This window comes from Aquarana catesbeiana, linkage group LG06, assembly GCF_042186555.1.
Source record: "Aquarana catesbeiana isolate 2022-GZ linkage group LG06, ASM4218655v1, whole genome shotgun sequence".
NCBI lineage: Eukaryota > Metazoa > Chordata > Amphibia > Anura > Ranidae > Aquarana > Aquarana catesbeiana.
Genome location: NC_133329.1, coordinates 67,450,231 through 67,464,368, shown reverse-complemented (window position 1 = coordinate 67,464,368; position 14,138 = coordinate 67,450,231). Strand labels below are relative to the sequence as shown.

At 46.6% G+C, this 14,138-nt stretch overlaps 1 gene segment (V, D, J or C); it reads right to left on the bottom strand.

Moving 5' to 3' along the window:
• LOC141148581 (Ig mu chain C region secreted form-like) overlaps positions 1 to 13,617 on the bottom strand; it is a 41,505-nt gene extending 27,888 nt beyond the window's left edge. Inside the window, 2 exon segments of the C gene segment in view lie at positions 1,959 to 2,330; positions 13,395 to 13,617. Of these exon segments, the coding sequence occupies positions 1,959 to 2,235 (277 nt within the window).
• Positions 13,618 to 14,138: the final 521 nt, after the last annotated feature.

Here is a 14,138-nt window from a genome sequence, read left to right as displayed (position 1 = left end):
GCTAACATGTTTCACGCCCCATCATGGCGCTTATTCATAGCTGCACTGATATGAGACACTATTCTGCCAACTGACACCAACAATGAAGCAGAACATCTCCCACCAACACCAATAATTGGGGCACTGTACCTCCCCCAAAAACCAAATGTGGCGATGTTTACTTCCACTGATGCCAGGAAAATTTCTGCTACCACTGGTCATAGTCCGGCCCCCTAAAGTCTGAAGGACAATAAACCGGCTCTTTGTTTAGAAAGTTTGGAGACCCCTGGAATAAATTTACATTTTTGGTTGTAACATGACAAAATGTGGAAAATTTCAAGGGGCAATTGGTTCCCACAAGATTTTAGTTAGGGGTATCAGAGTAAAGGGGGGATGAATACAAATGTACGCCACACTTTTCAGAAATTTATTTGTAAAAAAAATTAAAAACCATTTATGATTTTCCTTCCACTTCACAATTATGTGCCACTTTGTGTTGGACTATCCAAAATCCCAATAAAATACATTTAGGTTTTTTGGTTGTAACATGACAAAATGTGGAAAATTTCAAGAGGTATGAATACTTTTTCAAGGCACTCTATCAGTGACTGGGTCTCCTTATTAGGGCACATGGCCACTGTAATCAGTGGGTAAGTAGGATGAGAAGCAGCGGAAGTGTTCTGCATTGGCCCTCCTTCCTCCCGGTGTCCATCAACAGTCCCCACCTATTGCTGAAATTTCCATCACTAAACCAAATAGTAGAGTGGAGTCCACTTCAGAGGACCATCCCATCCCTACACTGCCTCCATTATAGGTTGGTGCCCTTTCTTCATTGTGGGCATGGGTCCTCCATCATAATGTTTTGTTTTTATGGGAGCAATCTCTAAACTTTCTTTCAATGACCTTTGGGTATTTTTCAGTGCGTTGAAAGATGTGTTAACATTACTCTGTTAATGACCTGTTTCATAAGATTATCTTTATGGTTTGAACTGCATATGAATCCTTGAAAAAGTGGACTTTGTTGCAAGAAACACATTGGATGATACTATCATGTGTAGGATAATCTGTGATGTAACTATGATGTCTTTAAAAAGATCTTCATGGTTTTTAAATAGGGAATATTTACATGTTCTCATTTTATTTAAAATGTAACAATAAAATTGTTGTTCCTCATCAGTAAAAAAAGATATAGGCACCCACTTATATTCCCCCCTGGAGAGTGCGGGTGTCCCTGTGTTGCAGAGGGGTAAGGGAAATTTTATATAATGTGTTTTTTGTTTTTTTTTCACTGATGAGGACAGTATTATATGATGTATGTGTCATAATTGTATACATATTGTATATTTTTTCTTTTTATAATACCTTTTTTTTTTATGTTTTAGGATATGTTTATTATACTTTTGACTGGAATAATTTTACGAATTTGATGTACCGTATATGGTCCTGTGAAAGCAGGATGTCCCAAGAAACGTGGAGACCAAACCATATCATCTTGGCAATCGTATTTCAGAGTGTTGGAACCTACTTACACTATTGTGATCATTATCTGACCTTTTGTTTTTAATGTATATTGTGGTATCTACGTCTAACTATTTTATGTGGAATAGATTAAAAGGTATTTTATTACCTATAAATGTCATGTGTGTTGGACTTCCAATGGCATATTTAAAGTCCCATCTATACATGTTTGGATTTGCTTTGATATTTTTGGGATGATGCCCAAGGAAGTAATTTTTAGGCCTCATGCACACCGGACGTTTTTACAGCTGCCGTTTTTTTTATAATCCACTCTTTTGGGTGACTACTTATAAAATTTTTATAATTATCACTTTTTCTCTCAGTGATATCAGTCACCAGGACAAACATAAAAGATGAATCTCCCCAATTGAGAACACAGACAACAATTAAAACTTGATAAGGATTTCAACACTATACAAAAAAAAAAAAAGAAAGTCTTTAAATGTTGTCTTATTTCTCACATTTTTTCAAGTCTTGGCGAAGTTCTTCTGCCACCTGTTTCTCATTGATGGCATCAAGAACTGCCAATGTCACCTCAACCCCATAGACATCCTTGTAGTAGGTTCTGATAAGATCAGCCACATCGCTCTGGTCCTTGTCTTCTAGCTGGCTCCTTGGGATCTTTCTATACATCTGTTTGATATCAGTGTCATGTAACTTGGCCTGGAACTTTTTGAATCCATCCTTCTTCAAGTTCTCCAGAGCTGTCACCAAGACGTCCCTCACTGTTACCCTCATCTTTTAATAGGATGAATGTCACACAGTTCCATTGCTATGAGTCTTCATTGGTCTCTTTTTCTTCCTCTATCATGGATGCAACATCATGCCTGGGACTAAATAATGATAAAAATAGGCAGACCGTGGTTAAAAATTCTTAGCTTGGAGAGCTTCCTAAAATGTAAACATTTTCTCCATGCACTAGCTCCAACATTGGATCAGAACAGAGACCTTAAATGATAACTAAACCCAAGAGCAAAAATGTTGTATAGTGCAGTTTACTAGTCCTTAGATGTGATGGCTGCATTCGTTTTCCTTTTTCACACAGAACATTTTCAGCAAGTGCAAAAAATACCCATTGATCTTGCCAGAAGTTCGGTGTCCTGGTCACTCTCAGAGAGTTGAACTGGAAGCAGGGGCGGACTGACCATTCGGTCGATCGGACGCCGACCGAGGGCCCGCAGCCAGTAGGGGGCCCGGGAGACATGCTCGGGGTATGCTGCTGGGCGTGCTGCGGTGGAGCCGTTCTGCCGACTGCCGCGGGGGGGGGGGGGGAATGAGGCGGGCATCTCCTCTTTCAGTTTGGGATGCAGTGAGGGGAGTGGGAGGCGGCGATCAGCAGCTCTATGGTGCTCGCAGCATCTCCCGGGGACTTGTATTTCTCCTCCAGATTGTAGAGTGGAAAGGGGAGGGGCCTCTGACCCGGGCAGCTACAAGTTTCACTCTCTGCTTGTACGCTGTTGCCGACTGCTGCCCGGGTCAGAGGCCCCTCCCCTATCTACTGTTCAGAATCAGAAGGAGGACTACAAGCCCCAGTGAGATCCACAGGCACCATAGAACTGCCGATCGCCACCTCCCACCTCCCCCTTGGGTTGGAGGTGCACAGCCAGGTACAGGGGAACCTCTGGGTGGGTTAAGTCTGGGGACCCTGATGTATGGGGGGTTCTTTGGGGACCCTGATGTATGGGGGGGGCTCTCTGGGGACCCTGATGTATAGGGGGGGCTCTCTGGGGACCCTGATGTATGGGGAGGGCTCTCTGGGGACCCTGATGTATGGGGGGGGGGCTCTCTGGGACCCTGATGTATGGGGGGCTCTCTAGGGACCCTGATGTATGGGGGGGGCTCTCTGGGGACCCTGATGTAAGGGGGGGCTCTCTGGGGACCCTGATGTATGGGGGGGGCTCTCTGGGGACCCTGATGTATGGGGGGCTCTCTAGGGACCCTGATGTATGGGGGGGGCTCTCTGGGGACCCTGATGTATGGGGGGCTCTCTGGGGACCCTGATGTATGGGGGGGCTCTCTGGGGACCCTGATGTATGGGGGGGCTCTCTGGGGACCCTGATGTATGGGGGCTCTCTGGAGACCCTGATGTATGGGGGGCTCTCTGGGGACCCTGATGTATGGGGGGAGGCTCTCTGGGGACCCTGATGTATGGGGGGGGCTCTCTGGGGACCCTGATGTATGGGGGGGGCTCTCTGGGGACCCTGATGTATGGGGGAAGGCTCTCTGGGGACCCTGATGTATGGGGGGAGGCTCTCTGGGGACCCTGATGTATGGGGGGGGGCTCTCTGGGGACCCTGATGTATGGGGGGGCTCTCTGGGGACCCTGATGTATGGGGGGGGGCTCTCTGGGGACCCTGATGTATGGGGGGGCTCTCTGGGGACCCTGATGTATGGGGGGGGCTCTCTGGGGACCCTGATGTATGGGGGGCTCTCTGGGGACCCAGATCTTTGGGGGGCTTTCTGGGGACCCAGATCTATGGGGGGCTCTCTGGGACCCTGATGTATAGGGGGGGCTCTCTGGGGAGTTGACCCTGATGTATGTGGGGCTCTCTGGAGACCTTGATGTATGGGGGGGCTCTCTGGAGACCTTGATGTATGGGGGGGCTCTCTGGGGACCTTGATGTATGGGGGGGCTCTCTGGGGACCTTGATGTATGGGGGGGCTCTCTGGGGACCTTGATGTATGGGGGGGCTCTCTGGGGACCCTGATGTAAGGGGGGTTTCTCTGGGGACCCTGATGTAAGGAGGGGGCTCTCTGGGGACCTTGATGTAAGGAGGGGGCTCTCTGGGGACCCTGATGTAAGGAGGGGGCTCTCTGGGGACCCTGATGTAAGGAGGGGACTCTCTGGGAACCCTGATGTAAGGAGGAGGCTCTCTGGGGACCCTGATGTAAGGAGGAGGCTCTCTGGGGACCCTGATGTTTGGGGGGGCTCTCTGGAGACCCTGATGTATGGGGGGCTCTCTGGGGACCCTGATGTATGGGGGGGGCTCTCTGGGGACCCAGATCTATGGGGGGCTCTCTGGGGACCCAGATCTATGGGGGGCTCTCTGGGGACCCAGATCTATGGGGGGCTCTCTGGGACCCTGATGCATGGGGGGGGCTCTCTGGGGAGTGGACCCTGATGTATGTGGGGCTCTCTGGAGACCTTGATGTATGGGGGGGCTCTCTGGGGACCTTGATGTAAGGGGGGCTCTCTGAAGACCTTGATGTAAGGGGGGGCTCTCTGAAGACCTTGATGTAAGGGGGGCTCTCTGGGGACCCTGATGTATGGGGGGTTTCTCTGGGGACCCTGATGTAAGGAGGGGGCTCTCTGGGGACCTTGATGTAAGGAGGGGGCTCTCTGGGGACCCTGATGTAAGGAGGGGGCTCTCTGGGGACCCTGATGTAAGGAGGGGGCTCTCTGGGGACCCTGATGTAAGGAGGAGGCTCTCTGGGGACCCTGATGTAAGGGGAGGTTCTCTGGGGACCCTGATGTAAGGGGAGGCTCTCTGGGAACCCTGATGTAAGGGGAGGCTCTCTGGGGACCCTGATGTAAGGGGAGGCTCTCTGGGGACCCTGATGTAAGGGGAGGCTCTCTGGGGACCCTGATGTAAGGGGAGGCTCTCTGGGGACCCTGATGTAAGGGGAGGCTCTCTGGGGACTTGTTTACATAGGCAGACCACAGTTCTGCCTCTGTTGGAAACGATCGTCGGGGCCTGGCGGACATGGGGTCCTCCGGACCCGCTGGTTAGCTCTCGGTGTGTCCAATCACAGCGGCAGCAGGTCAAACAGCATGCAGACCCGCAAGTGCAGAATCAAGTACCTGTACATGATTCTGCTCACAGGAGACGCAGCCCTGCAGTAAATGTATGTGGTTAAAGTGAGTTTATTTTTCTTTAATCTTTAAACATTTATTTTGAACATGAAGTAGAGAAATTCTGTGACCAATGCATGTAATGTAGCAGTGCAATATATACGTGGGGCTTTGTGAGGGTGTGGCTTGTGTGTGGGTGGGTGGGGACTAAGGGGGCCCCATGAGCCCCTATTGCCCGGGGGCCCCATGAGTTGTCAGTCTGCCCCTGACTGGAAGAATATGCATTGTTATCTTCCTTCTATAAACTACAAATCTCCCCATTTCCCATGTAGTGGAGATGAACAAGGGCAGATATGTTTGAAGTTAACTAAGGCTTCCTCCATAAATACAGTGGAAGGGAAGGTGCAGCCTCCAAGGGACATAAAGTGTGTCATTTTCAAGATTATCAAGGTACAATAAAGGTGAAAAACCATCACATGCCATCACCTCATCGAAGGACTAGTAAGGACTAGTAAGCTTCAATATATTAAATGAGTGTTCTTAGGGAGCACTAGGAGCCTATCAGATGTACTGCAGGGCAATGGACATTTTGATAGGAGGAAAGAGCAGAGTGAAAGAGAGATAAGTTAACTAGTCTGAACAAGTTTATTCCCACTTGTATTGAGAATACAGAAACAATAATTCACTCCTGAAAGATATACCCCCTTTATAAAGATGTATATAGGGGGATATTTTTCATATACACATACTGTAATAACACCAACACATGAACAAATATGTTGTACTGTACATGTAGAAGAGAGAAATGTTTCACTCTTCTCAAATTCTTCTGTTTAGAAACATAAGCAGTGGCCCATGGCATAATTGTGCACACGATCGTTTCTATCCAACCCATTTCTTGGAGCAATGTCCACTTTCTCAAGGGTGCGTTTGCAGTTTAGTAGGTAGAGATAAATTCCTGTAACAACTTTAACTATTTAATAAGACATCCTACACCAAGAGCAGAGTGTCAGAGAAGTCGCCCCTTAGGCTCGGTTCACACAGGGGCGACTTGTCAGGCGGCCTAGCCACCTGACAAGTCCCCTCCAGTTCTGTACAATGGAACCGTTCTAATAGGAGCGACGCAAGTAAGAAAAAGGTTCCTGTACTACTTTGGGGGCGACTTGAGGCGACTTGCATAGACTTCTATATAGAAGTCGTTTTGCAAGTCACCGTGGAAGTCGTGTGCAGGCCGCCTCGGTGAGGCGACCTGCAAGTCGTGCCGCCCCTGTGTGAACCGGGGCTTAGGAGGCACCTATTAAGAAAAAGACCATTAACTTGTGCCAACTGGACGCCTGCCTTGGGAGAGAGTCCCTTTTATATGTACAAATAAAAATCAAGATTCTTTTATTTAAGTCTTGGTGATAGTACATACTGTATCCCTCTGTTTTTTTTTTGTTTTTTTTTGGAGGTAGTCTTTTACTTCTCCTCTCACTGTCCAGTGAGACCTGTGTTATTGAACTGCAGAAAAAAAAAATCAGGTCTCAAACCCTGCCAGACAAAGTTGTACTGTGTAGCAGAGCTGTGTAAATCTTGCAAGAGGAAGGTCAAAAATACAATTCGTTTGTCAAGTAAAACAACTCCCCTATGTTTTTATCATCTGTGTCTTTAGCTTTTTGCCTGAAGTTTCGGCTTTAACCATAGCTCCCAACTGTCCCTGATTTCGAGGGACTGTCCCTGATTTGGAGCAATGTCCCTCTGTCCCTCTTTCCTCCTCATTTGTCCCTCATTTTGGTCTGATCTATATATTTGTATATAAAATGCACTTTTTATCTTTCAAAAAGTGTTTCCCAGTGCTAAACCTTTCATTCAATTTCTAAATTGCTGCATTTGTAATTTTTTAAAGCCAATATAAAGGAATAGTAGTGGTAAAAAAAGGTCTTGTGGATTTATATTTTTTTTTTGGTTAATTCTCCTTTAAGGAGGTGTGGCAAGGGGTGTGTCCTATGCCTACATACATTTGCTAGTAGGTGTCCCTCATTCCCATCTCAAAAAGTTGGGAGGTGTGCTTTAACCTCTTGCAGCAGGGTGTGTGGGCCGCACATTTGCATCCATGGTGCATCATTGTTCTGTGCTAAGAGAGCACTAAGAGAGCACTCATCAGTCACTGTTTACAATTAGGAGCCCGTGGGAGGGGCATCTTATCATGTGACCACTGCGGCACCCATCATGGGTGGGTGGCAACCATCTCCGCCTCCTGTCATTCAGAAACCAAGGGTGATTGATCAAGGGGATAAGAAGGGAGGAGAGGTGGTCAATTAAGTATTTGATCCCTTTAGAAGAAAATTAACAAATCACTATATTATTATTGTGTATTATTATTATTATTATTATTAATATTGTGCCAACAGTTTGCACTGCACTTTACAAAATTAAAGCAGAACTCCAAGATAAACCTAACAAGCCTTAAAGTGGTTGTAAACCCTTGTTTGTTATTTTTATATATATAAAAAAAAAGAAAAACATGTCATACTTACCTGCAATGTCCAATCATTTTGCACAGAGCAGCCCTGATCCTCCTTTTCTGGGGTCCCCCCACTGGTGTTCCAGGCCCCTCCTCTTCATCAGGTGCCCCCATGGAAAGCCGCTTTCCCTGGGGGCACCCTTTATGGGCTCGCTCCCGGGTCTTGCTGCTGCGTCCATTGACACAGACAACGGGACTCTGCCCCATCCCCGATCCTGTGTCACTGGATTTGATTGACAGCAGCTATCAATCTATCCAATGAGGAGAGAGATAGTGGCTGGAGCCGCTGCTCTTCTGCACATTGCTGGATCGGATTAGGCTGCCGCACAGAAGGTTTTTCACCATAGTGCATGGAATGCATTCAAGGTGAAAAACCTTGAGGCTTTACAACCACTTTAAAAATGTTCCCTCCCCCCTTCCAACACCTATCGACAAGCCTGTATAAGAAAGATGTATATACAGTACTTACCGCAAATACTCGAGTATAAGATGACTTTTTCAGCACATTTTTTATGCTGAAAAAGCCCCCCTCGGCTTATACTCAAGTGATAGTCTCGAGTGAGGGTGCAGCCTCACTGTGCCCATCTGCAGCTGTACCTTTTGATAACCAAAAACAGCGGGTGTCTATCGCTGTGTCATGCAGTCTGTTCGGCGGCCGTCCACTGTAACAAAGCCCCGCCTCCTCCTCGTCCATGATAGACGGAACACTGTTTCAGTTTCCCAGCACTGTATAAGTCTATCACGAATGAGGAGGAGGCGGGGCTTTGTTACAGTGAACGGCCACCGAACAGACTGCATGACACAGCGATAGACACCCGCTGTTTTTGGTTATCAAAAGGTACAGCTGCAGATGGGCACAGTGAGGGTGCAAATGGGCACAGTGAGGCTGCAGATGGGCACAGTGAGGCTGCAAATGGGCACAGTGAGGCTGCAAATGGGCACAGTGAGGCTGCAAATGGGCACAGTGAGGCTGCAGATGGGCACAGTGAGGCTGCAAATGGGCACAGTGAGTCTGCAAATGGGCACAGTGAGGCTACAGATGGGCACAGTGAGGCTGCAGATTGGCACAGTGAGGCTGCAAATGGGCACAGTGAGGCTGCAGATGGGCACTAATGATACAAGTGGGCACAGTGAGGCTGCAGATGGGCACAGTGAGGCTGCAGATGGGCACAATGAGGCTGCAGATGGGCACAGTGAGTCTGCAAATGGGCACAGTGAGTCTGCAAATGGGCACAGTGAGGCTGCAAATGGGCACAGTGAGGCTGCAGATGGGAACAGTGAGACTGCAGATGAGCACAGTGAGGCTGCAGATTGGCACAGGGAGATTGCAGACTGGCACAGTGAGGCTGCAGATGGGCACTGATGATACAAGTGGGCACAGTGAGGCTGCAAATGGGCACAGTGAGGCTGCAGATAGGCACAATGAGCCTGCAAATGGGCACAGTGAGGCTGCAAATGGGCACAGTGAGGCTGCAAATGGGCACAGTGAGGCTGCAGTTGGGCACAGTGAGGCTGCAGATGGGCACAGTGAGGCTGCAGATTGGCACAGTGAGGCTGCAAATGGGCACAGTGAGGCTGCAGATTGGCACAGTGAGGCTGCAAATGGGCACAGTGAGGCTGCAGATTGGCACAGTGAGGCTGCAAATAGGTACAGTGAGGCTGCAGATGGGCACTGATGATACAAGTGGACACACTGAGGCTGCAGATGGGCACAGTGAGGCTGCAGATGGGCACAGTTAGGCTGCAGATTGGCACAGTGTGGCTGCAAATGGGCACAGTGAGGATGCAGATGTGAACTGATGATACAAGTGGGCACAGTGAGGCTGCAGATGGGCACAGTGAGGCTGCAGATGGGTACAGTGAGCCTGCAAATGGGCACAGTGAGGCTGCAAATGGGCACAGTGAGGCTGCAGATGGGCATTGTTTACCGAGTAGCTGCTGCATTTCCCACCCTAGGCTTATACTCGAGTCAATACGTTTTCCAAGTTTTTTGTGGTAAAGTTAGGTGCCTCGGCTTATATTCGGGTCGACTTATACTCGAGTATATACAGTACCTATTTTCAGCCTGCTATAGTCCAGTCATGTGGTTCACTATGTCAGCCAGCAGCGGCTGCAGGGGAGAGGAGAGAGCTCTCGATAATGGCTGGTAAAGCCTGGCAGCGGTGACATCACCAGCAGGCTCCTATGGCCCATCCATTGTTGGCATTTTCTCCTCTCCCCTGCAGCCATCGCTGACTGTCACAGGGGGAACCAGATCTTGTGACTGGACTGAGGAAGGCTGAAAATAAGCAAGTATATACATATTTCCTACACAGGTTTGTTAGCATAGGTATTAGGAGAGGGGAAGGGACAGTTTTAAGACCGTTAGGTTTATCCTGGAATTCTGCTTTAACCGCTTAAAGAGGAACTGCAGTCTGCTCACATCATTTATAATAAAAACATCTTTGCCATTCTGAAGCTTCCTTCCAACCATTTTGCATATTTTATATATACTGTGATTCTGTACTTGCCAAATATGATGCAGAAATCTCCCTCCACTGAGTCTGGCAGCAGCCATTTTAACTCTGAGCAGCTGAAGCTGCTGCCTGTTCACTTCCTGGATTTACACAGACACACACCTCTAGCTCTGCAGCTCTCATTGGCCCTCTTATGACTCATCCCCCCCCCTCCTTTCCTGGCAAACTCTCACGAGGGTGAGAGAGAGAGCTGTGTATGATGTCATAAGCCTAGGCTAATGACCAGACAAGAAACAGGAAGTGGGCTGTATAAGGTATTTACTGACAGAAAAAAATGTTTTACCATCCAAAAGTTAAAACAACAACAAGGGCAGAGGATTAAATAGAAGGAAAGATGAAAAAATGACTGAAGTTCTGCTTTAATGACTGCCCCACGTACATATACTGCAGCAGGGTGGCCCTTAAGCACAAAATCACGCACCTGTATGTGATTCTTTCCTTCGATTGCGGGGAGTCCTGCTCCCACTGTGATTAACAAATAATAATAGCGCGGCGCTTGTTTTTTGAAAAAAGATACTGTGCAATAAATAAATATTAGTAAAAATATTGTGACGTAGAAAACTGTGAATATGCACACAAATGATAAAACACAAATGCAACAGTAAATGAATAGAGAATACTGTGCTCTGATCAATAAACAAAATAAGCAATGAATAATTGAAGCTCAAAAACTGCAAAATTAATGTTCATAAATCAAAAAATGAATGAAAAAAAGTGAATGAAAAAAAGTCCACCGAGAAAATGAAATCCTTAGGTGAAGATGAAGATACCCAGGTGAAGGTACAGAAGAGAAAACACTGGCAACTGGTATGTGCAATTCACCACCTGAGAGTACCAGAAATGATGGGCTCATATACTGGTTTGTAATGAATCCACCAAGCATATGTGAGGGAAGACCTCAACCTTGTCTTGCTGTATCGGATGGATGGTCTGTATACACCCCATCACTGGTTGAATGAGGAGGTTCCACTTTAATCAAACAAATTCCCAACAAACAATAAACATCAGAAAGGGAGGGCGCTCCCGAACATGTATGTAGGGAATAAACGGCCACACATAGTGTAAAACTGTACAAAAGCGTTTTATTATAAAAACAGATGTACACTTACACAAATCGGCTTGATAAGCACATATAAAATCCAAAGATGCATCAGGAAAGAGACTGCAACGGCTCACGAGCGGCAGACGCGTTTTGTCCTATTGGACGTAATCTGGGGTGTGATTGGACACAGTGAGAGCCAATCAGTGGGTCCAGATATATCAACTGGGACCCGCTGATCATTCGAAGGAGAGGCAGAAAGGTGGTCTGCCTATGTAAACAAGGCAGACCGCTGTTCTGCCAGAGGGGAAAATGGAGATCTTGTGTTTCTGCTAAGCAGAAACAAAAGTCTCTGTTTTTCTTTAGTCAAAGCACATCCTCCATACAGTTAGAACGCACTCCCTAGGGACACACTTAACTCTTTGATCGCCCCTGATGTTAACCCCTTCCCTGCCAGTGTCATTAGTACAGTAACCATGCATACTTTTAGCACTGATCACTGTAATAATGTCACTGGTCCCCAAAAAGTGTCAGTTAGTGTCCCCCGCGATGTACCAGTCCCGCTAAAAATTGCTGATCCCAACCACAGTTACTAGTAACAAAATAAATAAATAAATACAAATATCCTGTAGTTTGTAGACGTTATAACTTTTGCGCAAACCTATCAGTATACGCTTATTGGGATTTTTTTTCCAAACATACAGTACAGTGGAACCTTGGATTACGAGCATAATCCGTTCCAGGAGAATGCTTGTAATCCAAAGTACTCGCATATCAAAGCGAGTTTCCCCATAGAAGTCAATGGAAACAAAGATAATTCGTTCCGCATTGACTTTATTGCATGCAATACCGCATGTGGCCAGAGGTGAGGGGGGCGCCGGAGAGCCTCGGAAATACTTGGAAACCCTCGGAAAGGCTCAGAAACACTCGGGAATGGAGTATTTCCGAGTGCTTCTGAGTATTTCTGAACGGCTCTGAACCGGGTGTACTCACTTTTGCTGCCAGTGGTTTAGACATTAATGGCTGTGTGTTGAGTTATTTTGAGGGGACAGAAAATTTACACTGTTATACAAGCTGTACACTCACTACTTTACATTGTAGCAAAGTGTCATTTCTTCAGTGTTGTCACATGAAAAGATATAGTAAAATATTTACAAAAAATGTGAGGGGCGTACTCACTTTTGTGATATACTGTATGTAGCAGAATACATATTGACCTACATTGATGAAGAAATTCCATAAAAAAAAAAATTATTGGACGTGTTTTATAGCAGGAAGTAAAACATATTAGTTTTTTTTTCAAAATTGTCGCTCTTTTTTTGTTTATAGCGCAAAAAATAAAAGCCGCAGAGGCAATCAAATACCACCAAAAGAAAGCTCTATTTGTGGGGGAAAAAAGGATGTCATTTTATTTGGGTGCAACGTCGCACAATTGTCAGTTAAAGCAAACACAGTGCCGTATCGCAAAAAATGGCCTGGTCAGAAAGGGGGGTAAACCTTCCGGAGCTGAAGAGGTTAAAGTGCTATTCAACCCACATCATAAAAAAAAAAAAAAAATCAACACGTTGTTCATGCTCACTACATAAATTGATTTCTGTATTCTGCAAAAAACCCTGGCTGGTGTCAATGTAAAGTTAATGACACCCCCAGATCGGTTCGCAGATCGCAGTGCGAACTGTCAAATAGTGCAGGAATTGGATTGCACCCATGCGATCCGATTCCAGTGAGGACCAAACAAAAGGGTCCTGCACCATTCTGGATGCAAATACGATGCGATTTCAGCCATAGTTTGTGAGGATGAATACGCATCACACAGACATTGCATGTGATCTGCGCAGAATCATTTGGTGCGAATCCCATGTGACATCTGTGATCTCCCCAGTGTGAGCCCAGCCCCCGTTCTGGTAGTCCGCTGTCCTGGCAGAGCAGCATGACCTACACATATCAGTTGTAAGCTACAATCTCCTATTCTCCAGACTTATGTAACATTTCATCAGGTTATAAAACATTATTATTATTAACTAAAATTCTTTATTCCATACCGACCTTCACATTCATTCCACTCTTTAGGTCCTGCTAGTAAAGACTCACACAGACATTCTTCATACAGCACAAAGCTGAGGGTGTGTTGTGTATTATCTGCTGGTCTGCTGCCAGATCCTGTCCCCATAAACCGGCCCCTTCCCCTAGTTATACAATCATTTCCTACCCACATGGGAGGAGGTGAGAGCAGATCTGTGCGCTGCAAACACACCGAAGTGTAACTATTACCATTTATTACACTTGGGGAATTCCACCTGCTACAGTTCTGCAGAAAACAACCTAAGTTCCCATTATTGGCACACTGACACATAGGTTCTGCCATGATGGCCGATCATTTTTAATTAACCACTTCCATACCGGAATTCTTAACACGCCTCTCCTACATGTAAAAAAACATAATTTTTTTGCTAAAAAATTTACTCAGAGCCCCCCAAACATTATATATGTTTTTTAGAGAGACCCTAGGGAATAAAATGAAACTGCAACTTGGCCTTGTGTACACTCAGTGCCATCTTAAGAGCATTATAGGCCCCCGGCCAATACAGTGCACTGGGGCCCTGTCTACACAATCACGCACGATTGCCCATCAAATACAGCTTTACTGTGCCTGTGAATGCAGCCTCACTGTGCCCACCATTGCAGCCTCACTGTGCCCACCATTGCAGCCTCACTGTGCCCACCATTGCAGCCTCACTGTGCCCATGAATGCAGCCTCACTGTGCCCACCATTGCAGCCTCACTGTGCTC